Source organism: Miscanthus floridulus, chromosome 13 (assembly GCF_019320115.1).
Source record: "Miscanthus floridulus cultivar M001 chromosome 13, ASM1932011v1, whole genome shotgun sequence".
Classification (NCBI taxonomy): Eukaryota; Viridiplantae; Streptophyta; class Magnoliopsida; order Poales; family Poaceae; genus Miscanthus; species Miscanthus floridulus.
Window position 1 is genome coordinate 50,188,678 of NC_089592.1, and position 27,043 is coordinate 50,215,720.

Consider the following 27,043-nt stretch of genomic DNA (forward strand, 5'->3'; position numbering starts at 1 on the left):
GGAGTTGCCTCAACCACCTCCGGCCTCAACCATAAGGAAAGGGTAGGAGGTGAGTATAGGCATTAAATGTGCCTGTAAGGAAAATTGACCCTTGGCCCATTTACCTTGGATTTTGATATTTGATGATCAACAAGACCAAATTAGACTAATATGTTTGCGAGTGTTAGTATTGTAGTCCAATAGGTTGCAAATGTGGCTTGGGCGAAGGTGACGTGATGATCCAATGATCAACACCTCAAGCAAGACACTAGAAGCACAATAGAAGACCCTAAGAAACTAAGCAAAGTCCAAGCATGTTTCATTAGGTGATTAGCGTAGGTGCTTTTGCGAAGTGCTTAGGTTTATTAGACCACCGCTTATGCGCTTGCTCTTGGTTTAGGCCTAGTGTTTAGTGAGGTTTGCACACCTCTTATTACTCGGTGCTTGCGCGCACCATTGTAGTACATTGGAGGGGCTTGTAGTCTTGTGAGATTACACCAACCACATTTGTGGTGTGGCCGCCATCGTGTACCAAAGGGAACAAGGCCCACGGCGGTTCGGCTGGAAGCTTGATAGTGAAAACGGCGGGGAGCGTTCCAGGAGAGGCTTATCGAAAGGCACACCAAAGACCCATTTGTGCGTGGGGAAGGACCAAGGCTATCCATGGAGTTACCTAACTGAGAGCTTGGCCCTTGCGAGGGATTCCTTGCGAGGTGCTCCAATGAGGACTAAGGGAAGCTTGAGCGCTTCTCGATACATCGGTAAAAATACCAGAGTCATCAACGGAAGTTTGCATCTCTACCTCATCTTTACCTTCGGCATTCACATTGCTACCTTGGTTGATTGCTTTACTTTCCTAGCTTAGTTGATAGGGTAGTTGATAGTATTGGAAACTAGGTTGCATAACTCTTTTGCGGTAGAGATAGCAACACGCCTAGTAAAACCGTAGTTACACATCTAGATAGATTACCTTCTTGCATAGGTTTTGACTAGGTGGAATTAGAGGCTATAGTTTAGAGTAGATTTTTAAGTTGCCTAATTCACCCCCTCTTAGGCGTCACCGTCCATTACAAGTGGTATCAGAGCCGGTTGGCTTAATTTAGACCTTTGGCTTCACCGTCGTTGAGCCGACGCTATTTAGAGTGGATGTGATGGATACCTCTAGGCCTCCACACTTTGAATGCACTAACTTCCCCTACTATAAAGCTAGAATGGCTTGTCACCTTGAGGCGGTATATTGGGGTGCTTGGAGAGTCACTCGTGACGGGATGAAACCCATTAAGAATCCTAATAAACCCACAAAGAGTGAAGAAAAAGAAATTTATTTTAATGCTAGAGCTAAAAATTGCTTGTTTGAATCTTTTAGCATGGATGTGTTTAACCAAGTATTCACTTTAAATACGGCACATGAAATTTGGTTAAAATTACAAGAGCTCCATGACAACACAAGTAATGTCCATAAGCAAAAACATTGCCTAGCTCAACAAAGTTATGATTCTTTTGAAATGAATGATGATGAGCTTGTTCATGACATGTATTCTCATTTAAATCTAATTATCAATGAGCTCAATTCTATAGGATTAATAAAGTTAGGTGATATGGACATCATGAGGAAGATCATCTCTGTGCTACCACAAAAGAAATATGCAAGCATCATCACCATCTTTCACAACATGGAGGACTTGAGCTCCATGACCCCGGCCATAGTCATTGGCAAGATAGTGGCATTTGAGATGTCACGTAAGATGGGTCATGAAGAAGCCTCTTCATCAAGCAAAGGCAAAGCACTCGCTTGTAGTGAGCACAAGAAGGTGAAGGGCAAGCAAGTTGAGACAAGCTCAAGCTCAAGCTCCTCAAGTGAAGAAGAAGATGAGGATGAAGAATCAAGTGATGATGATCAATCTTCCTCCTCCACCTCCGACCTTGATAAAGAATCAATCAAACTTATCAACAAGGTGGAGAAGATGATCCAAAGGCTCAATGTCAAGGGTGTGCCTATACAAATTCAAGATTTCATTTTCACCAATCAAAGAAATGAGCAAAGGAAGAAAGGATTCTATGGATATGGCGAGTTGGGGCACTTTGTGGAAGTTTGTCCAAACAAGCCCACACCCAAGACAAAAAAAAGGCATGCAAAGACAAAGCCCTCACATCAATAAGGTCATGGGATGATTCTTCAAGTGAAGAAGAAGACCACCACAAGAGGTGCGGGCACAAGCACTCATCATCAAACACTTCACAAGTGTGCCTTATGGCACGAGGTAACAAAAAGTCTATTCCTAGTGATAGTGATAATAATAGTGATAGTGATGATGAGCTACCTTCTTATGAGCAACTTGTGCAAGAAAATCTTAAATATGCTAAAAGTTGCACTAGTCAACAAAAGAAGCTAAAAATGTTGCAAGAAAAGATAGATAATTCACAAGAAGCATATAAAACCTTGCTTGAATAATATGAGATATTTGCTAATCTTAATAGTGAACTATCTACTAAAATTGAGCAACTTGAGGCTAGTGCAACAACAAATGCATGCACAATCAATGATGAGCAACTTGTAAAGAAAAATAAAAAATTAAAAGAAAAGTTAGCTAGCTCACAAGATGCCTATAAAAGTTTGCTTGCTAAAATGGAAACCATGTGCAAACATTGTGATGAGCTAACTAATAAAGTTGCTAATCTTGAAGCCGTCGGTACTACCCCCACCGAGGCACCTAAAAAGAAAAATTCAATCTTTGACAGGCCTAAAAAGGAAGCCTCTACTTCTTGCAATGATTTATGTTTAGACTCACCCTTGTGCAACAAAGTTTGTGTTGAGAAAGTTGTTGTAGATATATGCACACAAGAGGATGCAATGGAGAATGAGCAACTCAAGCAAGAAGTGGCTCACCTTACCAAGGACTTGACTCAAGTAAAAGGCAAAATGGAGCAAGCCCAACTTCATCAAGATAGCACCGTCAAGGGAGTGAAGAAGCTTGATGAAGGACAAACCGTGGTTTGCTATGTATGCCACAAGTCCTATGAGTGCAAGGTGAAGAATGCAGGGAGGAGCTAAGAAGAAAGAGAAAAAAAAAAGAAAACAAGCAAGCTCTCCAACACCTACACCAACAAGGTGGACAAAAAGGCCTCTACACCTTATCTCTTGAAGAAGAAAAATGACAAGGTGGTGGCCATCAAGGTGAATAAGCAAGCCAACAATGGGGCCAAACGCATTTGGGTGCCAAAAGAGATCATTTCCAACATGAAGAGCACCAAGAAGGTTTGGATCCCGAAGAGGAAGTGAGAAGTCCAATGGACCCCAGGAAATTTGGAGACTTGGCATAATTTGGGTGCATTTCATGGGGCGCATCATGATGGTCAAAGTAATTGCCAAGTGGGTTAGTGAATATTATGGACCCAAATTCCCCTCCCCATGTTAGGTAACTAGATTTAATTTCTTGCAATCTCAATTAGCATCTAGTTCCTTTTCGTGCCTAGGTTTGTATTTGCATGTTTAATCTTTTGTCATGCATACACTAGGTATATCTTATGGTAGGCTTGCTCAGTATCACTCTTACCCTTGGAGCAAACCTACATGGTTTAAATTGCTTAGAAGCACGGCACATAGCTTGTTTTACAATTATTTATCTAATATGTGACAAAGTCCAAATTGCAGATAATTCCCCCCGAATATCACTTTTGAAAATGGTTATCACGTTCATGTGATGTCATCTTTTAAATGGTATTTTTTTAAATCAATATGCATGTCTCCTACAAGTATTCCATGCTTGTATACATAAATTTAGGGGGAGGTTACTCTACAAGTTGGATGCTTTGAGACTAACACCATTTCAAGCTTATCTGTGTGTAGTAGTCTCATTGCAAGGAAAATGGAGTCCTCGGAGATAAGCATCAAGCTCTAAAATCCACCACCATTTACATGTAATATCATTACAAGTGGTGATGATCCAAGTGATCTCTACATGTGGTATTTCTAAACCGATATCATTATGATGATTTCACTTTGGTATTTATATGCTTTCTCCATGCATTATATAGATTAAACTCCCTTGTGCATTATTTTGCCAATTATGCATATACTTCACCCTCCACCATATATATGCATATATTTAGGGGGGTTTAGTCTATGTAATGTGAGAGTTAAGTTTTGTGATCTATTCCACTCCACATATAAAGGATCGCAAAATTTGACCCTCCCTTGTGCTACTAATGTCTTTCTTTTCGGTGTTTGATTCCAAAGGGGGAGAAATTTTAGGACCAAAAGCAAGTTTGATCATAATAATTTACAAGTGGTAATGGTCCGAGAAAGGGAGGATAGTGGATTATGGAGTTAGGAGGAGGCTTAAGTCCATAATACCATTTGGGGACTTTTGCAAGGGCAAGATAAGTTTCCAAAAGTTCATACAAGAGATACCTTTAGCATCATATAAACTTGCCCCTTGGTTTGCATCCTAGCAAGTAGATAGTTTTTTAGATTTCCAAATTTCTATCATTTCCTTGCTTTGGTCGTGTTGTCATCAATCACCAAAAAGGGGGAGATTGTAAGGAAAATGGACCCTTGGCCCATTTACTTTGGATTTTAGTGTTTGATTATCAATAAGACCAAATTGGACTAATGTGTTTGCGAGTATTAGTTTTGTAGTCCAATAGGTTGCAAACGTGACTTGGACGAAGGCAACGTGATGATCCGATGATCAACACCTCAAGCAAGACCCTAGAAGCACAATAGAAGACCCAAGAAACTAAGCAAATTCCAATCACGAAGATAGGAACCAAGCCGAATGCAAGATCGCGAAGAAACAAGCTCGGCAGAGGTGCTCGGACGCGGCCCTTATGAGGACCAGACGCATCTGATCAACTGCTCGGCAACAGCAAGCGTCAACAGCATCGACCAGACATTGAGCGAGGCAGTGACCGGACGCACGGACTTCATTGTTCATCATTGCGGCGATAACTTAGTGAGGACCGGACGCAACAGCTATGGACGACCGGGCGCGCTAGGCAATGGCATCCGATCGAGTCCAGAGAGGTTTCAGAGCAGTGAAACGTCGACCGGACGCGTCAGATGGTAAGCGACGGGACTCGCCAGAGAGTCTAATCAATAGTGAGTGCCAATGTTCGGTTTCAATGGTTAGGACGACCAGACGCGTCCGATCAGGACGACCTACATGTCCAGTCAATGGCAAAAAGCTAGGTTTCGTCTCCAATGGCTACTTTCTCTATGGGACTTATAAATAGACTCCCCAACTGGCCAATTGTAAAGTGGAGAGCTGAGGAAACATACCAAGGGTGTTGATACACCATTTTAGTGATCTCCACTTGCAAAGTCCTTAGTGATTCATTAGGTGATTAGCGTAGGTGCTTTGCGAAGTGCTTAGGTTGATTAGACCACCGCTTATGCGCTTGCTCTTGGTTTAGGCCTAGTGTTTAGTGATGTTTGCGCACCTCTTATTACTCAGTGCTTGCGCGCACCATTGTTGTACATTGGAGGGGCATGTAGTCTTGCGAGATCACACTAACCACGTTTGTGGTGTGGCCACCATCATGTACCGAAGGGAACAAGGCTCACGGTGGTTTGGCCAGAAGCTTGATAGTGAAAACGGTGGGAAGTGTTCGGGGAGAGGCTTGCTGGAAGGCACACCAAAGACCCACTTGCGCATGGGAAAAGACCAGGGCTATCCATGGAGTTAACTGACCGGGAGCTTGGCCCTTGCGAGGGACTCCTTGCGAGGAGCTCCAACGAGGACTAGGGGAAAGCTTGAGCGCTTCTCGATACCTCGATAAAAATATCAGAGTCATCGATGGGAGTTTATATCTCTACCTTATCTTTACCTTCCGCATTCACATTGCTACCTTGATTGATTGCTTTACTTTCCTAGCTTAGTGGATAGGCTAGTTGATAGAATTGGAACCTAGGTTGTATAACTCTTTTACGGTAGAGATAGCAATACACCTAGCAAAACCGTAGTTGCACATCTAGATAGATTACCTTCTTGCATAGGTTGACTTTGTGGAATTAGAGGCCATAGTTTAGAGTAGATTTTTAAGTTGCCTAATTCTCTCCTCCCCCCCCCCCCCCCCTCTCTTAGGCATCACGATCCCTTGCAGCACCTGCCTGGACAAGAGCTCATGCGCTCACACACTCCCCTGGGTATAGAGAAAGACGGCTACCCCTTCCCTAGGTCTCCTCTGACCACTGGATCCTGGGGCAAAGCATCACCCCTTGGGCCACGCCCTTCTAACAAACAAGACCACACCCTAACCCGGCTACGGTAGGGGCATGGCTCGACGCCACCTGATCCCCGCCTAACTCGATAGATAGGCGTACGGCCATACCCACTACGGGAATGGAGCTCACGACCAAGAATCAACTCTCACCAAACCAGCCAGATTCAAGGTCCCTCGACCGGACCACAAAGGGCAACACTGCCACGACCAAGGAGGCAGGCAACCCGCAAAGGAAGCAGGCCACCCAATCCAGACGCAGACACTCACATACACGAGCGCACACTCACCCTATGAACACAAACGAGCACTGGTAGTAAAACAAATTTCCAAAGCCCACCTAGTTTAAGGCCATTCCAATACAATACGAGCAGCTACGTGAATAGCTTCAGTTCCACTGCTGCAACTTTGGGGCGTCACGGTCTTCAAATTGACTACCGGTATAACTCGATTGATTGTCATACGAGGCTGATAGGAAGTATTCATCATACAGCTACAACACAAGTTTTCTGGATCATGGGCAATTTATCCGCTGCCCCCCATTGAATATTGAATATAATAATATAGTCCTAGGCTTACATATAAGCCCCAGCCCAACTTTGGCTCTGCGGTCTCTGAATTACATGATCATACAAGGCAAGATGAAGTGAACATAAGTCGAAATGACAAAATAATTTACAACTCCATATGATAAGTTCAAGCTCCCCAAGGAATAATACATGAATCATATCCCATCAGTACAGGTATCTTGTTTCCTCTGTAGCAGCATAGTATTGAATATTTTTGCGATAACTGCATCTATGACATAAAACAAGTGTTGTTAGATTGGTCAGGTGGTACACCGAAAACAAGAACAGTATGCTTTTATCTCGAGATAAAGATTCAAATCATAATAATTCTTGAGCATTCTTTAAAAAATTCATTGCACTACTTCAATGATAACGATGTGGCCAAAACAACTATTTAGAAACCAGAAAGACGATGACAGAAATTTTAAAAACGTGAAATATAAAAACAGCAAAGTGCAAAAATTCACAAAGGCTTCAATTCCTTAGTTGTTTCAGTGGCCAGGCAGATTAGGGAGCATAGAAATTTGTGTTTTTGAGGGAGCTTCCAAATGTCAATGATGTTATGCAGAACATTAGGGATGAAGCCCAATTGTGGTGTAGGCAGGTGACAAGTCCTCAGTAGCGTTTAGCCATAATTATTCTGCTTATAGGACATTGGCCGTAGTTTCTTTATTTGGTCAATCCTCTTGTAGGAACCATATAGTAACATGCTTGTATGAGTAATTGATTATTCTAAGACTCCCTCCTTTTTTTCCTTATAATAGAGTAAAGTCCATTGGCAGTCCTTAAGCTTGTTTATTGTGTCATCTCGGTCCTTAAACTCGCAAATCGTCCATTTAGCTCCTCAATCTCTGTTCGGGTCTAAGAGCCCGTCCAAGCAGGTCTAGAACCTTGCATGTAGGCTGATGTGGCATACTAACATGAGCTTCACCCCTCGCCTCTCCCCTGAGCTCCATCTCTCCTCTCTCTCAGTTGCTCAGAGGCCACGTGTCGCCCTAGGCTTGGATGCCATGCATCGTGCATGCCAAGATGGCTGGCTAGAGCTGGTGGCAGCGTGAGCTGCTCTGGCAGGGAAAGCGTGCTGGCGCCACCCTAGCTGAGTGGGTTGTGCCCCTGGCCAGCACATCCAAATCAAAGCAACTGTCATCCTTGCACTCGATGGGCACGAAAGCCAGGCACCGATGATGGCCATGGGATCTCAACAGGTACGCAAAGAAGCCACCGCTCATGGGGATCTCAACAGGTGAACTCAGGTGAGCATGAAGATGTCGATGCCAATGACGAAGCCAAAGCTGAACCACGTGAGGCACCGGCAGCATCTCGTTCTAGATGCATGTGGACCAGTCGTGGAGGCAGGGTCGGCAGTCTCAGCCCAGCTCCCTGATAGGTAGGCGCCCAGCTCACGAGCGACAACTCCGAGTAGTCCCTGTGCCGCACCAGTAGCTCCTCGTCGTTGCTGCAGCTTTGCCTGTGCCCATGCTCCCTCTCCCCTAAGCTAAGCAGTGGCAGGGCCACAGCACCCGAGCCCCTAGCAACACCTTCCCAAGTCACACGTGCGCCTCCCCAATCCACGCCAAAGAGAGAGGAGAATGGCGGAGAATGGGCTAGACCCACATGTCAGCATGCACAATAGTATACAGGCATGGGCTAGATCCATTTTACTGGATCTGAGACCCGAATAGAGATTGTGGAATTAAATGGTCGATTTGGGAGTTTAGAGACCAAGATAGCACAGCAAAACAAGTTTGAGGACAGCCAGTGGAGTTTACTCTTTAAAATATAATGATGCACAACTCCTGCACGTTCAAGGAAAAAATAAAGAACTATGACATCCAATTTTGTTATTTTGCACAGTTCATCTCTTCGTTTCCAATTCTCCCATCATCTAAACCTGTTTTCTGCGTTTTCTTTGTGAGAAAATACCCATAATGAATAATCATCTTATCTTTATTAGAGTAGCATACCATGTACTGCACTAGTTAATCTATGCCAAACTCCAAATGAAGAACAGCTGGTCATGCAAATAAAGTTATATAAAGTTAATCATACTTATGTACTCTAAAGGCAAAACTTCACTCAAAGAAAATGGAAGTATATGGCTCTAAATGAAGAATAAGATGCCCAAATATGCAAATAAAGTTATATATAGCACGCGATTAAGCATATCTAAATAAATTAACCAATAGACTACAAGAGGTCAAGAAGCACATACCTTTGCCAGAAGAAATGTAGAAAAGAAACGCTTTAGAGCCACTCATTAACAACATAAATGGAGTTGAACTAAAATAGAAACATGCACGGCTGCCAATTAATGAAGTCCATCATACATTTCACTGATTTTTGTGCTTTTGTGCTGTCATAAACAGACAAGGACAAAATGGCAATATTAGGAAATATTTATTTTAATTATGGAAATATGATAAAATAATATATATGATACAGTACTTTTCTTGTGATTTTGGACATTTGCCGAACTTCCAGTTACTTCTTGCTTTCTCTTCTGAAATAATAAATGGAAAATATTAGAGCAAAGAAATCCTCAGTTCAGACAAGCTCATATCTAAAATAAATAGTATAGATCAGGTAACCTTCTCATGTTTCTTGGAATGATCACATCCTGAATCATGATTCCCACTCTTGTCCTTTTTCTTTTCTTTGTCTTTGTCCTTATCTTTATCTTTATCTTTACTCCGATCTTTATGCCGATGTTTGTGTTTCTTCTGCTCCTTCACCTTGTCTCTATCTTTCTCTCTGTGTTTCTTATGCTTCTTTACTTTATCCTTGGACTTGACCTTGGATTTCCCAGATATGGTTGGTGTACCTTTTTCAGCCTGTTTTGAGTACAGATTACTTCAGTAATAAGGAAGAGTCAATATAATCAAAGACATAAAATTCTAACCGAACATATCTTACAGAAGGCAAGTCTACTGGTGCAGTTTCTCGCAGCTGAAATGCTTGTCCTAGTATTTCCATGTCAAATGGCTGAATGTAAGCAGTCTTCTCACTTGAATATGAGTTCTGAAAGAGTTGGTCCAACTCCATCCCTTCCCCCTTACGAATTTCTGTGTCGCCCACAACATTGTTAAGATAATTTGTATCTGAAATTGCCAATGGCAAAGGTTTCTTGCAAAAGAAACTATGATGATTCAGCAGCTTGTAGCGACTAATTAAGTCCACAGCACCACTAAGCTCCCGAGGACCTGAAATACCGAAAGAAATCATGGTGGTTGAGTATCTACTCTGGGCAATAGAATTAGCAATTGTGAATAACAAGGATCCAGGCTCTTGGAGTCAAAGACTGGAAAACGGTGATGCTTTGTGCATCATAAACAAAAGAGACTTAATTGAAACGAATATATTTGCCCTTGGAAGTAAAGAAGTCAACAAGCTAGCCGTAGTTTGTATACTACATAGAACCTCTAATATCATTACAGGCACCAAGATACCAACGGCATACATGGTGCCCGTGTCACATATCAAAAACTAATTCCCTAAGGGCATGCACAACACTTACGGTCAACATGACCATAGGGGTGGGCGACCTGATAAAGTGAGCTTTATTACCTCCTCCATCACAACTTGTATAGCTCAAAGAAGGTTGTTGGCAGGTCACAAGGCATAATATAAATAGAAAAATAAAAACTATAGCTCCAATCATCCCGCCCACCTTCTGCAACTATGGGTGTGTTTGGTTGGTGGATGGGGTTGCATCGTATATCCTAGCTGAGGGGATGCAGGCTGAGTGGAACCGTATTTTAGAAAAGGTGTTTGGTGGGGTTGCATGAGCGGAAGCAAAAAAAACTAAGATGTTGTTTGGTTGCCTGCATGAGCGGATGCAACCAGTCTAACCTGTGAGACTAACACGTGGGCCAGTCACCCTCATACTGTATCCACTCAGTCTAGCTAGGCAGTGAAGCTCGATTTGGGCGTATTTCGCCAACCTGTATCCACTCATGCAATTGCATGCAGCCAACCAAACAGACTTCAGACTTCTCACTCAGCTTTATACAGCTCTGCCCATGCAGGATGAGTGGAGCAGACCAACCAAACACACCCTATGTCATTCCTGCACCATTATGGCAGCAGCGCCTCTCTGCTTCCGCTCCCCAGCGATGAGATCCTCTTCCTGTTCCCATTCCCATTCCCCGTTCCCTTCGCAGCGATTTCCCTGAATACCGGCACCTCTTCCCCTGCTTCTCCATGGCTGACACCCCTCCACCAAAATCGGAGATGCTACATATAGAATCGAGCTCTCGGCTGCCAGATTGAGCTACTCTCTGGCTGAGTGAAGGTCCTTATCACCAGATTTACCTCCCCACCAATAACATCAAGCCTCAAGCAGTCAGATCAGGAGGTGCCACCGTGCCAGTACCTGGGTCGAGTCTCTAGCGTCTCTGTCTACACCATGGCCAAATTCAACCAACTGGAATCAGATCTCGTGGTGTCTAGCACTTCACAGAGCTGTGGCGCACCTCTGTGGCCGTCATCTTATTTAGCTCCGCTTATGCTCCCGGTGAGGGAGCCAACACAACAGCCCAATGGAACCAGAGGGAGACAAGGGAGAGTTTTTTTTTAATTCCTTATTATTGCCACACAGTAAGCTTCACAGTGGGCCATAAGTTTTTTTTTCTAAGGTGTATTTGCGCAATGTTTATGGCCGGCAACAAACCTGCATTTATTGTTTACTATGGTGTACTTTTCATTCACAATCCGGTTGCCCTAATTAGCTGTATCAAAAAGGTGCATTATTATCAAGGTCTCCTGGACTAGGTCCAATGCAAATGCCACCAGGGCTGCAAAATTAAAGTACAAAGTTGATTGTGTTGAAGTCAAGTTACTTAAAAATTCTACATAGCATTGTCAAAAGGTACAGTCAATACTAGTAGTGCAATAGAGGATAGCAAGAGCATGAAGCTAACAAGAAATAGTCTTAGCAAGAGCACAATCACTGCAACATTTGCAAAATATCCACAGGTCAATTTGTGCCTTGATCATAAATCAAAATATCCATAAGTCTATCTGTTTCCTTTATTCATTTATCTATGTTTGTATCAAAAGTAGTTCCAAACTTAACCATTTGGGAAATTTATGCAACATGCTACCTCAAAAGATAGCCTGGAACTCTACAGTATTTCCTTTCTCAGTTAAAAGTAAGACGAGTTGAATTAAGAACCAAAAAGTTAACCTCTCCCAAACTTGCCATCAGAACACATCTGGTTTGAGCTTGACATATTATCCACCAAACCAATATACCTGAGCATACAAAGTCAGGTTAGCAAGTTATAAAAGTACAACAACAATCTCAAATCAGTAATTTGCCTGAAAAAAATCTCAAACCAGTAGTGATGCTTTGAAAAAAGACCAATCGGCTCGGAATATCTACTAGAGAGCAGAAGTAACCATGTCTCTCGTTTTCAACAGCCAGTGGCTAAAATTGGACATCTTCCACCAGATCTAACCATATCCAACAACTTTATAGAACCCTAGTTGCCCAAATCGAATTCCACGGGAAACGGAGGTAAAGTTAGGGTTGGGGCTCACCTTGGAGTGGACTGAAGGAGGAGGACGTGTGGACGCCGGCCGGATTGGTGAGGGAGAGTCGCCGCAGGGGGTCTAGGAGGGGAGTGCTGGTCGGGGACTTGTGGTGCGGGCGACAGCATACGGCGTGGGACAGTAGCGGGGTGCGGCCGGGAGCCGGCAGCGGGACCGGGAGCGACTGCGAGGAAGTCTGGATCCCCCCGCGCGGCCGCGCGGCGTGTGGCGGTGCGGGGTGTCGTGTGTGGCTTGACTGATTTGGCTGAACGCCCTAGTGGCTACTGTGCGTTGAATTGAATATCTCCTGTAGGAGCCGCAAATGGGCATCGCGCCGCTCTCTAGTCGCCGGCGACAGTTTGGGGTGGGCCTGTGGGTTGCGCCAGCAAGCAACCTTAGGGCTTCCCCAGCTGTAGCCCAGGTGCCATGGACGATCAGTCGAAAAAAAAAAAGTGCCGATAGGATAAAAAAAAAAGTACAATAGTGGTTACGCTCGAAGGGAGAAGGTGGTCTATGTTAAAAAAAGAAAAGGAAGAGGAGATAAGGTTTGGTATGATGAAAAAAAATCTTAAATAATGATAGCTTGCAGTGTGTGAATAATAGTCTCAACATTTTCTAGTATATGTGGATCACTTTATTTGTATTGGAACCAAAATGTTAGCCTCCATTAGTGGTGTCCTTAGGGCATGTACAACCCATAGACAGTCTGTTGTCTATAAGTTTTTGAAACTCACGCACAGATAGTTAAATAGACAGCTCATACAATAGGTTGTCTATTTAACCGTCTACAGGTTGTTTAATGCTTGTATGTTGCCACGATTAAACATGAATATGATCCTTGTATACCAGTGTATTGCTACTTAATACGAAACAGATCAAGCATAATTAAGTTGAATATAATTACAATATTTTAGACTAGTAATTACAACAACATAATCAATCATGAATATATTGTTTCCATAGTGTCGTAATACTAATACGAGTAGGTTACCGTAATTTTTTATTTGTATTAAAAATAGTTTTTTTTTAAATATGAACTGTTCCACAAAATAAGATATACAGAGAACCTTCAAGGTATGACATGTGTTTTATCTCTACTATAATGGACTAATCAAAATTATACTAGATCTCCCTAAAAAATATCTCCGCTGAGAGCCTCCAACTATTATGCGTCCAGAAAAGTATACACAGAATTTCGTATCTAATAAAATTAAAGGCTAATAAAACACTTAAACCAAATTCGATGGCCGATTTTTTACATGTGATGCTAGGCTTCTCACCCATCCGAGGCTTCGAACGCGCCCTGCGCACGTCACGATCAGGACTGGAAGCCTGCGAACACAAAAAAAAAGAATGGCACCATGCCCCGACTTCCGAATGCTCCACACCGCTGCCGCCAATGGACGCGTCGAGGAAGCCATGGATCCCTCTCTAGCTATGAACCAACCGCCTCTTGTTGTTTCTCCGGCGGACGTGGTGAACCGCCGCACCGGCACCCGCAGCCTCGCCGTCCGCCACCGTGGTCAGTCGAACATTTGGGATGTCTGGACATCACCTGAAGCAAGAACGACGCCAATGAATTGAAATCTCTCGTAATTGTCTTCATGTACTTTTCATGTGCATTCCTAAAATAAAGCCGTGACGTTAGTACGGACACTATAATAGTCACTTCTGGTTGTAGTTCTGGTCGGAAGGAACCTAACAAAATTTGAATCATAATTTTTGGATTCAAATTTGATTACATATATATATATTATAATTTTTAGTAAATTTGTGCATTCTTTGGAAAAAGGACAAGAAGCTAACAAACACTTCCGTGGACTGCTGCGTCGCTCTCACCCACACGAGATCTGTTCGTGCGTAGTTCATTCCTCGGAGCACGGGCCGAAGCCGGTGCCTCACGAGACGACGACCACGTGCCGTCTGCTGCTCGCGAGGGGTGTTTTTGCAAAAAAATTTGGACCCAGACGGTTCAAAGGTCCCGTTGTACGTGCCCTTAGGGTCCATAGCTAGAGGAGGCTAATGTTCTATCTCACAAAAAGTGATACCATTTTAGACAAAGCGACAATCAAGCAGCCTGTTCGTTTAGCTGTGGCTTGTCGTAAACGATCGTAAATTTTCAGCTGGAATAGTATTTTTTTCTCACACAAACCAGTCAGCAGTACTTCTTCACGAACCAGCAACGATACGAACCAGTTTTATGAGTCTGTTGGGTCCATAGGTACTTAACCTTTTTAATTGTATATTTGTATTCGGGCCGTGGTCCCCTGAATAAGCAAACGCAGATTGAGCTCTTATTCTCCCCAACGCGCGGTCGAGTGGCTGCCTCTGCTTTGTATCAGACCAAGCACTGTAGCCTCTGCAGGCAGTTCTGACCTCCTACGAGACCACTATTCGATGTGTTATGCAGCATGTTCGGGAGGCCGTATCGTATCGTGGATTATTTACTGCTGGCTGATTTGATGTAAGAGAAAAACACTGTTCCCGACTGTAAATTTATGATCGTTTACGAGCAAGCGAACAGGCTGATGACTGCTGAGTGCCTACATGAAGGTTGGGGTAGCACTCCACCATGGTGCATTGTGGAAGCCCTTAGAAAAACTTTAACGTATATGTGTTTGTTAGCTTGTTTCTTTAGGCCTCTTTGGAATAGGAAAAACATAAATACATTAACACTTCAAATCCTATAGGATTTTAAAAGAGAGGAAAGTTTGTGAAGAAACCTTTGGAAGCAATATAGGAAAAGCATAGGAAACGAAACAATGAGGTTGGAGCTCATGTTTAGCTTCCTCCAAAATTACTTTAGGAATGGCCAGATCCATATGAGTTTCGAAGGAATTGTTGGAATTCCAAAAAGGATTCATAGGACATTTTTTTATTTGAAACATACATAAGATTTTTTTCTATAGGACTTAGATCCTTCAAAATTATTATGTTTCCTCCATTCCAAAGGGACGTTGTACTCCCTCCGTTCATTTTTAAGTGTCGCTTAAAATTTCGTGTAAATCAAACTTTTAAAAATTTGATTAGATTTATAAAAAATATGAGCAACATTTATATCTTCAAATAAGTGTATTATTAAAATATATTCAATGATTAATGATTAATATAATGATATTTATTATGCATCATAAATATTAGTAAATTTATATATATATATGGTTAAAATTGAGTATGTTTAACACCTCAATATGTTAGAACGACACTTAAGGACGCAAGAAGTATGTACAATTTAGGTGGTTCTATCTTTGTGTAAAATGGTTTAGTATTTAGTTTTATTAAGACCCTCTTTGAAACACAGGATTGCAAAAAACATAAAAATAGGAAAAATATAGGAACTTTGTAGGAATGCAATTGCAAAACATAAGATAAAAAAAAACACAGGAAAACTATTTAGGTAGGTGTTTGGATGGCTACAGGAATAGGAATTGTATAATCTGCCATGATGTTATGTGATGCTTATTCTCTGGCTCTTCATTTCTACTCGCTGTCCCTTGTTTTGTTTGTCGCTACGAGAATCGTGATGGTCAAACTTTTTTAAGTTTGACTAAGTTTAAAGAAAATAGATCCTGTCTAGTATATGGTTAAAGGAAATAAAACCTCCACAGTGATCGAGGGAGGTCAAAAACACACGTCCAAGTTGCACCGACAGATTTCAAAGTTTGAGCCGTGGGGGTGAGATAAAAAAAAAAAACTAGCATTTTCACTTCTTGTATACAAAGTACAACAACCAAAAATACAAAAACAAAAACAGTTGTTATTACGTTGTTAAAAATGCAAAGGCCTACCAACACAAACCCCCCTTCCTGTCTTCCACACCTATTATTGGAGTTGCAGCCCGAAGTGCGGCCAGTGTGTAAGTTTATTGTGTCCAAATGCTTGAATCTTAGTTGCCTCATCATTTCACCATAATGAACAATGTACTTCGAACAAAAGAAAAATATCAAACACTGGCAAACAAAATTTCAGGGGACACCCTGCATTCCACTCCATGGGTATAGGTTAACCATCTGATGGCAGAAAGTGCTGATATAGGTTAACCATCTGATGGCAGAAAGTGCTGATACCGCTACTGTAAGTTGCGGGTGTCAAACATTGAATTTCAATCCCTTTCGTTTATTCATCTTTCTCTCCAACATTGAATTTCGCAATGAAGAAACCAATGGTATCCACTGATGATGATGGATCAAACCTCTGAACAAGTTCAGCTTCATCCTCTCTCAACCATTCTCTGCAAGGGCATCATGAACGTTTCAGAGATGGAAAATCAACTTTTCAGTAAGGTGCATTTGAAAGATTTTTCAGAGTTGGAAGGCAACTTTCAGTAAGGTGCATCATGAAAGAAAAGCCTCGCTGATGATTAATAATCTTATAAGTTATAACTAACACGATTAAGTCCATTTTTTGGCAACCCCCCCCCCCCCCCCCCCCCCCCAAAAAAAAAAACAAACAAACAAACAAATCTTGTGCCTGTGTTAAATTAAGCCCCCGACTACAGAATCGAGTATGTTTGGCACCTCAACTATTTGGCTCAACCAGATTTGTAGTTGGGGGCTAAAATTAGACAAACACAAGAGTTAAGGGGGCAAAATTGGACTTAATCCTAACTAATATGCCTCCCTAATGATTATATATATATACATAAACAACTGATTATTTGGCTCCTAACCAATGATATAAGTGACAAAAAAACATGTAACAATCTAAACCTCTTGCTAGTTTCACTTGATAAAGAAGTTATCCATATTCCAATGCCATGTATAACATACATGGTACAGCACCCTAATGATTTGAATTTGGACATAAGGAAAAGTTACATGCAGCTTAAGAACTAACAGAACTGTTTCTGGCCTGAAAATCGCCAGTTTGGCAAGCAAATGGAACAGTCCTGTTCCAGTTTTAGGAGTTGCCAATAATTACCAATAAATGAAATTGAATTGTCCAAGCATTATCTGAATAACAGGCTCAGCTGTTGAATTTCTGACAAGGTGAAAACAATAATCTTACTCAGTATATGTCTTGTTGAACAGCTCACACGAACCAACAATACCAGGCCCTCCAACTTTCGGAAACTGAAAAAGAAGAATGAAGATGATGTGGAAAATGCAGTCAAAAGTCCTGTAAATATCAATTTTAGTACCCTGGAAAATCTCGCATCCATCTTTTGAACAATAATGTGAAGACCAGAGCCATGATGTGCAAGATTACAAGATTTAATGTCTGAACTCTGAAGAGACATGTTATCAGTGTACACTATCAAATCAAGTTCCTTGGCATCTCAGCCCACACCACACAGTTCGAAAAACCTAAGCAGGTATATATCACATGGTTTTGTTGCCTTCTATGGAGTATGGCTTTATGAATTACTTTCTTATTTTGCAATCTACTTCCTGATGTAGTTTAAGATAATATTGGTGAAATTTTTTTAGCAATGTACAAATTAATCAGTTGCAAATAATGGAACTTACCTGTGATACCAGTGACAGATATTTGTAGGTATCCAATGCATATCTCACCAAAGCCTCATTCTCCCCTGGATTTATAGTACACCTGCAACGCAGAAAAGAAAGGCACGAGCACTAATAAACAAACTATTCACTGAGCTCTGCTTTATACTACATTGGCAATGCAGAAAAAAAGGATGAGCACTAATAAACAAACTATTCACTGAGCTCTATTGTTCGTCCTTTGAATTGATGATCACATCAACCACTATACCAGTTCGTATTGTATGACATGCAGATACTAGATAGGACAACATTGTAAATTAGCAATATGTACACAAACTAGGACTACAAATCAAGTTCTTCAATCAAATAGCAATCAAGGATAGTCCTGCAATATATGAACAACTAGTTGTTTTCTTGACTACATGGGTAACAACAAAATGCTAAATTTCTTGACTATGACTTATGACTCGTATTTATGCAGCAACTACAATGAACTTCTGATGATAAATCACTAGCTCCACTGTTGTATCCTGGCCCTGTCCTTTATGTTCAATCTCTGGATAGGACAGATAAGGTGGCCTTAGGAGCTCCTAGCCATGTCCAGTAAGTGTTTACTAGGCACGTGAGTTGTATTTTCTGCTAGGTGTATATATGTGTGTGATCTGTATGCAGCTCTAATCCCCCCTCCTTTTCTTCTTAATATAATGATACACAACTCTCCTACGTGTTCGAGAAAAAATCCACGTCCAGTAAACAATTGCTGTAAGTTGAAATGTTGGTCATCCAGCTAACAGCTAAAATAACTACATGTGCAAGTTCTTTTTAATCTTCTACCACAAGTTTAGTATGGAGTTGGACAGAAACTCACGTTGAATAAACAATCACCCCACCAGGACGAACTAATTTGACAGCTTGATCAAACATTCTCCTCTGATACTTCGCATGATTTTTCAGCGATTCTAGAGTTTCCTGTCATAATAATGAATCTAAAAAATCAAAAGAAATCTTCCATGCTATTAACTGGTATGAGCAAATACTCAAGGTAACAAGATAAAAAGCACATCAAGCTATTTACTGGAACGGCTACCATGTCAAGCTCAGCTCTGAAAATTTGCCAAGAAACAAAGCATATATTCAGGAGTTTCAAAAATCCAGGTGACAATTGATAGGCAGAACGAATTAAATGCCAAAAGACACATTAGCATATAAGACAATGTTAAATTTATACAACCATTTTAAGGTTACTGCACTAGCTGAACATTATGAACTGCTGTCAGTATCAGTTGCTATCCAGGTGGGCAAAAGAGTAGCACTATCTATTCTCTAATCACCATATTCTTCTCAACATTAAATTTATAACACAAAAATGCTGGCAATCAACTATGAGCCCGTTATTTTAACTGATGCAAAAATAATTGAGTCTTTTTTAGAGCTTTGATACATTGGTAATCAACAACATAACTAAATTAGGTAGAACTTACCTCACCAGCAAAGAGCCGAGGTCTCAAGCCAAGCGCAGAGCATGGAGCATCAAGGAGGACACGATCAAAGCTGTTAGGACAAAATCCTTTTGACTTTTCAACTCTACCACCAGAGCAATTATTTCTTCCGGGTCCATTCTTCATCTGCCTTAAATTCTTCCTGAGTTCTGCCATGCTAATATATCTTTTGGCATTTAGGTTGTCATCTACCAAAAAAGAATATTCAGTATCTGTATCAGGAATACACTTCATCTAGAGTGAATGAGTGATCTAGCCTAGAGGCTGTGTGATGATGATACTACACTCTCTCTCACAAAAATATAAGTTGTTTAGGACATCAAAACTGTTTCAAATAATTCAACAAGCATACTATGTGATTATTTTAAGTAGAAAGAGTCAGATACTATAAAAGTGTTTTCATGATGAATCTAATAATACCAAGAATATATCGGTGAATCTATGTAACTTTTTATATATCGATTGTCAAGTCTATAAGCGTTTGAATAACAAAAAATTCTAATAAATATATATATTTGCAATCAGAAATAATAATCCCTACTCCCTCTGTTAAAAGAGTGTGACGCTTTGGACAAGATATTGTCTCCAATAAGGAATTTGAGAACGGAGCAATAGCATGCTTTTGTTCAGTTAAAATATCTCATGTTATCACTCAGCTCTTGCTTAGTTAGTAGTGTCTCACAAGGCAGCCCATCCACCAGGCTGACAAGCTCAAACCTAGGTGCTCACAAAATGTGGATACCTCCCTGAGAACTTTTTTTCCGAAAACGCAGGAGAGCTGCGCTTCATTGTATTGTCCCCTGAGAGGTGGTTATGTTAAATTACATGATCATCTTGAGTACAAAAAAAGCACTCGACCACCACATTAGACTCTAGCACTAAGCTCTAGACCCTGAAGTTTCTTAGCTCCGTCCATGCACCAGAGGCTATGCTCATCCTTGAATTCCCTTAGAATGGCGCTTACAGATGGAGAAGCACCCTAGAAGACGCAGGCATTCCTATGTGTTGACACTCAAATTGGGCCCATGCCAATTTTAAGAGCCCAATCTAAGGAAAACTCTATAAAGCGACATAATAATAGTACCACATTGGTTTTCCAACATCCAATCAACATTTACATTTAATATCCCCTTTTCCCTAATCCTTTTTCCAACCCCATGCTGTTGTTCATCTCTTGATCCGACGACCAAGGACCGTTCCCTAGGCTTGCCAGCCGACCTAGGGCAACCTGCCGATGTCCTTGCCCCGACGGGGTCCCTCCCGGGCGAGAGCTTCGACAGTTTCTTTGCTAGTTTGCTCGTAAACTAGGCGTTCTTCGTCACGCAAGCACAATGGTATCCTTGGGAGGTTTGCTCGTAAACCTCTCCGTTCTTCACCACAAAAGAGTGTTGGTTATCCTTTGCTGGTTTGCTCGTAACCTCGCTGGTCTTCACCGCGAAAGCGTGTTGGTTACCCGTTGTGTTTCTTCAGTCCGTAGCGACCCGGGCGATCTAGCCCTAGCTGGTGTGTGATCCAATTCGGCGTCAACACTATGCTTCCATATAATCCAAGCGCCTAGGATAATTAAAGAATTCAGTCCCTTCCTGTGCTTCTTCTCAGTTCTTATTATTTTGCGCCACCAATTAGCAAAGCTAAGTTCAGTGCATCTAGGAACAGACCCAGCCAATCCAATTGGATGGAACAATTTGTACCTCCCTGAGAACTGGTCAACTAGTTTCTTGGCCAGCTAGGGTTTGGTACTTCCCACATCAAAGGCAAAGACAGGGGGATGTCATCCCCCACCAGTCGAGTTTTTCTATTTTCCTCAAATAAGGCACTTTGACCATCAATTTTTGCTGTATATGTTAGTAACAATCATTAAAAAAAACATTTGTTTCAAAAAAAAACAATCATTAAAAACATATAATTTTTTAAGCATCTCTTAGAAAAAATCCAATAGCAGCACTTTTTAGGGCATCAATCTAAATAGTATTGTACACCTTAGTGATCCAAGTTGAGGAATTTTGACCACTTAAATTTAAAATGCCATGTAGTTTTGAATAGAGGAAATAAGCGGAATCTAAACAATTAGGCATAGCTCCTTGCACCGAACGTGGAGTACTTAAATAAGCTATTGAATGTACATGCAAAAGTGAAAGAAAAGATCACAGGAACTCACAAGCACAATGTGTAAGCTGACATAATATCAATAGTGTAGAAAGAAATGGGTGCAAATCTGCATGCTCCTTACCAGAATGCACCACTGTTGTTGTTGAGTTGTCTTCATCTACACTGGTAGATCTGCCATCTACTGTGGCATGGCAAGGGTCCTCTGTTGGTGTCTCAATTGCTTCACTGTGATTATCAGCCATGCCAAGGTTTCTTGCTTCATCAGTTTTCCATACAGATTTGAGGGCATCAAGTTTATAAGCTTTAATACAACTCAAGTCCATCTCAGAAGCCAACTTTAGAATATCCATCACCTGTAATCTACTTTCATGTTAGAGAAGCACAGTTACATATCAGTTTAATTTTCTCAAGCATGAAAAAGAACTGTATTCATTTAGTATGACTATGACCTAGTGGGGTGTGTGGTGGGTTGTATGGGTTATTGCCCCCATTTTTTCTTCTTAATATAATGATACGCAGCTCTCCTGCGTGTTCGAGAAAAAAAGAACTGCATACATTGCATTAAAGAAGGAATAAAGTATCTTTACAAGGTTGGACCACCCCCATTGAAATAAACAAAACAAGATTGGGATGGAAGGAGAGAGGACAAAAAGAAACAAACATGCCTAAGAGAAACTGCAATGCTAAGCTACAGGCTTGGTTGAGAGCAAATAAGCTAGGCCCCTTGTTCCACCATCAATCAGTTTCTGTGAACACTACACACACCACTGAGCTAACATTTTGTTATGACTTACAAAAGGATATGTGTTCATGAAGCTATAATCCTTATTGTGAGATCATAGCCCTAGGTCAAAATATATGTTAAAATCTGATGTGAAAAAACAGTTTACCTTATTGTGAGATCTATCAAGGGCAACAACTTCTCCTTTGTCCCTCATAAGGATAGCAATTGCTGTCGTTTTTCCTCCAGGAGCAGCGCACATATCTAGTATTCGCTCTCCTGACTGGGGATCTATAAAATGGGTCACAAATTTTATGCAATACATATCAGGTTTGGCTTAAATCTTGTGATGTAGTACCAATATATGGAATGTATAGCATGAAAAATGCATAATCCGAGCTATTTGTGAATTATATACCCAAAAAAATCATATGTTCCACACAGCAAAGTTAATCAGTAGAACCATTGAAGAAACAAAATTCTCAAAAGCATGCAAGTGACATTCAAGCCAACCAAATGTAAAAAGGTCAGCATCTAGGGGAAAACAAGTATTGAGATAGCCTGGGATTCAACTGTTTATTTCTAGCAAGATTATGTGCAGTGGTTTTTCAACTTGACAAATTGCTTTGATTTTTTAAACTGCAAACACAAGGGAGTCCTAGGTTTTCTCTTTGACTAAAAGCCAATCAATGCAGTGAACTCCTCTAACGTCTGCAAACTAAACATGCATTTTCTCCAAGGTTCATCACGAGTGCTTCATATTATTCCATATGATGCACAGTCCTCTATGTAATCGTTTGGTTTTCTATACTGCCTGGATTTAAACTAACACAATCAACACCGTGTTGGATATTTGTAACAATTGCATGGTAAAGATCATAATATTGGGTGAAACATTACATTGAAACTAGCAGCCAAAAATTATATAGAAATCATACCAAGGACACGAGCAGTCACAACACTTGGTAAATTTTGAAGAAATATCTCCCCTTCAAGCACATCTACAGACAAAACGAATTATTAATTAGGCTTAAAATCAATAATATGACAAAAGGATAATCAGATAAATTAGTTGACAATTTATATCAACTCAATCAAAGTATTGTTTTTGAAATCCTTCTCACAGTAAAAGTAGATGGACAGAATTCAAAAGTAGGTATGCAAGAAACAAAATTAAGGAGTTGGCAACATTCACACCATTTTACATTGGTGCCTTTTGGGTTGCTTCTGATGGAAAATGAAGCCCTAATACAGCTTAAGCCATGTTTGTCTATTATTTTCAGATGTTGGGTCGGAGCAGAGCTTATCCAGATGTAATTCCTGGGTAGCTGCCACGAGAGAACAGCTGGGCAAAGGAGCAAAGCCCGGCTAGCTGCATGAGTTGTAGTTGAGGGTTGAAATGATAAAAATACCATTCAGAAAAATGATAGTATGTGTATGTTGTTTGCCAACCAAAGGGTTTATATAGTCTGTCCTCAAGTTCTATATTAACACTGTAAGGCTGCATATCTGTCAATAACATTGTCGGTTATTTGATAGCATAAAAATGATCTGTAGATTGCTACAACACATTGCATATAAAGTATAAACTAATGAAAGATGCTTACATCTATTGCTAAAAATTATACAACAAATTAAGAAAAATGCAAAATATACCATTGAAAGATGGGAGCTTGTATACCCTCTCAGTCATCTCTACTGCAATCCCACGAGGAACACGAAATATCGCAGACCTTGACATTGCAGCGGTTCCTTGACCAATGTATAAACCCTTCCTTTCGTCATAATGTGCATCTGCAACATTGTGTATGTCAATAGTTCATGAATATGCCAGCTTTATCAATGAAAAAACCTTGCAGCACAACCTAAAACAATAGTACAGCACCAAGTGCAACCATCTATTTCAAGGGAAAATAGACACAAGGGGGGGGGGGGGGGCAGACCCAGTGCCGGAGGCTCCCACATGAGTGGGGTCTGGGGAAGGGAAAAACCGAGGCAAGCCTTCCCCCCACAAAATCTGCGGAGAGGCTGCTTCGAACCCGCGACCTGGTGACTCAGTGACACACCTCTCACCACTGCACCAGGCCTGCCCTTCTCAAGGGAAAATAGACAAAGGAAACAAAATCAATCTATTTAACAAGTATATAAAACGCACTAAAAGCATCCACTGAAAAACAAGCTTGCCTGATTGCAATCCCTGTAAAACAGTTCCTCGTGTTATGCCCACAGCCCAGCCATCTTCCTTGACAGGCTGCTCAATAGCGACTGACACTGCAACCTTATCACCCTTTTCAACATGTGAACTACAAGCTAAAACACCAGGAACATACACCTGAACACAACGAACGGAAAAGATCAAACACAAGTAGAGATTTACAACAATGAACTTGTGTAGTGGCATGGACATTGTGGTATTTGAAAATCAAAATACAGGAAAATCATATTTGAATTTAGACAATGAAGTTTATGCAGCACACTATTCAGTTTAAATTCAAGGACTAAACATTACTAATTCCTTCAGAAAATTCCGGCAAGATCAAGAAAGGGTACAAAAATTGCTGAATCAAAAAGAAGAGGGGAAGAGGGAGTGTTAAGGATGCAATATTATAATATTCAGGGTTCAACCAAATAAAAAGGTAAATTAGCCTGATTATTGAAGGTTAACACATTAAACACTGAACCTGTTCAACCAAATACAGCAGAATATAACAAGTGTTCACCATATAACATGCATATAAGCTTTGTGACACCAGAAAACAACAATAATTTTACTCATATCATGAACTAAGTAGGCACAGAATGCACCAAAAACATGCAGCTGTTGTGCTCAATGAAAGGACAGCGATGTTAGGTATTAATTCAAGTTTACACTTCCTTTTCAAAGATTCTGCCGGGGCCAGTCCCCAAAAATCTAGATTCTATTTGATCCTGAAAAAATATCAAGCAGAATGTCCCAAATAGGGAAGTGATCACCAGTGTTCAACATGTGTCAGTCTAAATGCTGCAGATTCAATCCAATGGCCCATATTATAATTTGGAGGGAAGTGATAGTAAATACGAGACAACTTAGAACGTGTTTCACCAAATGTCTGACAGTTCTTGTAGATTTATATCAGCTGCTGAGATCACAACCGCTGGCAAACATAGACGGTTATCATTTTCTTATTTTAGGAGTGGCTCTCATTCATTAGTCATTAGACTCCTTTGCTACATATAGGCACACATGCAGGAAAAGAAAGATATACCTGGGCACCCCGAAGAACTGACTCTGCACATTTTCGACTTACAACTACTTCCTTAACAGCTTGATCTGGTTGGCTACCATAATGCAGCACATGTGGTCCTGATCCCTGAACAAACAAAACATTTTCAAGGCCCGCATAGGGGCATTTGTGGACCAGAGAGCACCGTTCATGTTGTTGCTCTCCACCATTCAGCTCCACAACCTCCAAACCATTGATTACAGCAGAGAGCTCATTTTCGCATATTAGATCCATCAGTTTATGCATGACAGCATCAGTCGAAGACTTCAGAGTATTGACACGAATACAAGAATAACAAGAAGGATGCCTGCACCAGGAAGTAATAATCATATATAACAGTAACAGCCATCACTAACTGAAAATTAGCACCAATTTGGCATAAGCACCCTAAACACAAACTGAAAATTAGCAACGGAGTTTAGAACAGTACCCTAAACACAAATTGGCTAAGATAAGGACATAGAAGTTCATACTTCAGAAAACTATGTAGCGAGTGGAAGCCAAGAACTAACTATAACATAACATTGCGCATTTGAATAACTATGAACAAAGACACCGATCACATACCTAAATACTAGTCTCTTCAGACCAACCGTCTGATGTGCTAATCTAGTGATCATCTTACCTTCCAAATATTTTAAACGTTAACTGTGCACTAAGTTGACCTTTTTAGTGTTTATAACCTGAGAAAAGCATGTGATGCAGAAATGTTTCATCAGGTCGGCAAATTTTCATGTGATGAATGTGTTCAACAGCATGAGATTCACTGATTCAGAACATACTTAACAACCAAGTATTATTGGTTGTCCGTTGCCAAGATCCCAAACAGTAGCATGTTTTGTATTTCATGACAATATAACCATATATCCTTCTTGTTAATTCTGAATCATTCTGTTACTAACCAATGGAAGGGCTGATGTAAGACTCGAGCATCTTGGCCACCGGATATGCAAAGAACCTGCGTTTTCTGCTCGGGCCTACATTTCATTATCAATCTGCGGAGTCTACTCAGGTAGAACATAAGAACATTACACTACACAGCTACAGATAATAAGAACCCTAGAACCTGGATTTAAAACACAGGAATCCTAGAATCAGCAGCAACCAATCAAAGGAGAGAAGGGGGGAACAGCCAGAGGCAGCACCTAGTGAGCGGCAGAGTACTCACGCGAGGGCCTCGGAGATGCGGGCGAAGTGATCACGGCCGTACGCCGCGGCGAAGTACTCCTCCACCTCCGGCTGCCACCGCAGCCTCGGGCTGTACGTGTACCGCGCCGCTTCAGCGGCGGCCGGCGGTGCCGCCGAGGGGGAGGAGTCAGAGTCCATCGGCGGCGAGGGCCGCCGGTTGCGGGCCAAAGGCGGATGGGGAGCTGCTGTAGGACTTGGGGAGGGAAGAAGCGGCGGAAAGGAGAGCACGAGGCGGTGGGAGAGCGGGAGAATAGAGAGCAGAGGCAGCTGCAAAGCCTGGAGCAGAGTTTGGAGTCGGAAGGCTGGAGCAAGCGACCAATGGGTTTGCGGATTTTGCACACAAGGGGTTTTGGACGCTGGGCAGAATTGGAGAAGCACAAGCAACGATGGTCAAAAGTCGCAAAAAAAAAAAAGAGCAACAATGGTGAATTGAGCCTTTTTACCCGACTTATTTTATTTTTCTCTCTCCTCTATCTGATTGGGGACAGCTTGCATGGATCGTGACTCTGTG

The 27,043-nt window shown here is 41.3% G+C and overlaps 2 protein-coding genes across 3 annotated transcripts; both read right to left on the reverse strand.

The window, feature by feature from the left end:
* Nucleotides 1–6,706: 6,706 nt before the first annotated feature.
* Nucleotides 6,707–12,625, reverse strand: LOC136500743 (mediator of RNA polymerase II transcription subunit 19a-like). 2 transcript variants are annotated; one of them, XM_066496165.1, is made up of 7 exons: nucleotides 12,312–12,625; nucleotides 11,956–12,023; nucleotides 9,684–9,970; nucleotides 9,359–9,601; nucleotides 9,216–9,270; nucleotides 8,983–9,123; nucleotides 6,707–6,993 (listed from the first exon to the last, which is right to left on the reverse strand). In XM_066496165.1, the coding sequence occupies exons 1-6, from the start codon at nucleotides 12,428–12,430 to the stop codon at nucleotides 9,101–9,103; spliced, it is 795 nt and encodes a 264-aa protein (XP_066352262.1). In that variant the 5' UTR covers nucleotides 12,431–12,625; the 3' UTR covers nucleotides 6,707–6,993; nucleotides 8,983–9,100. The 2 variants fall into 2 exon arrangements, with proteins under 2 accessions (XP_066352262.1, XP_066352261.1); XM_066496164.1 differs by having other exon boundaries at nucleotides 6,707–6,999; nucleotides 12,312–12,624.
* A 3,671-nt stretch (nucleotides 12,626–16,296) lies between these two features.
* Nucleotides 16,297–26,834, reverse strand: LOC136500590 (rRNA (cytosine-C(5))-methyltransferase NOP2C-like). Its single transcript, XM_066495976.1, has 12 exons — nucleotides 26,513–26,834; nucleotides 25,327–25,651; nucleotides 24,266–24,413; nucleotides 23,738–23,875; nucleotides 23,020–23,082; nucleotides 22,251–22,372; nucleotides 21,482–21,713; nucleotides 19,234–19,439; nucleotides 18,621–18,721; nucleotides 17,771–17,852; nucleotides 17,310–17,374; nucleotides 16,297–16,533 (listed from the first exon to the last, which is right to left on the reverse strand). Exons 1-12 carry the CDS (start codon nucleotides 26,668–26,670, stop codon nucleotides 16,419–16,421), a joined length of 1,755 nt encoding a protein of 584 aa, XP_066352073.1. The 5' UTR covers nucleotides 26,671–26,834; the 3' UTR covers nucleotides 16,297–16,418.
* Between the last annotated feature and the right edge of the window lie 209 nt (nucleotides 26,835–27,043).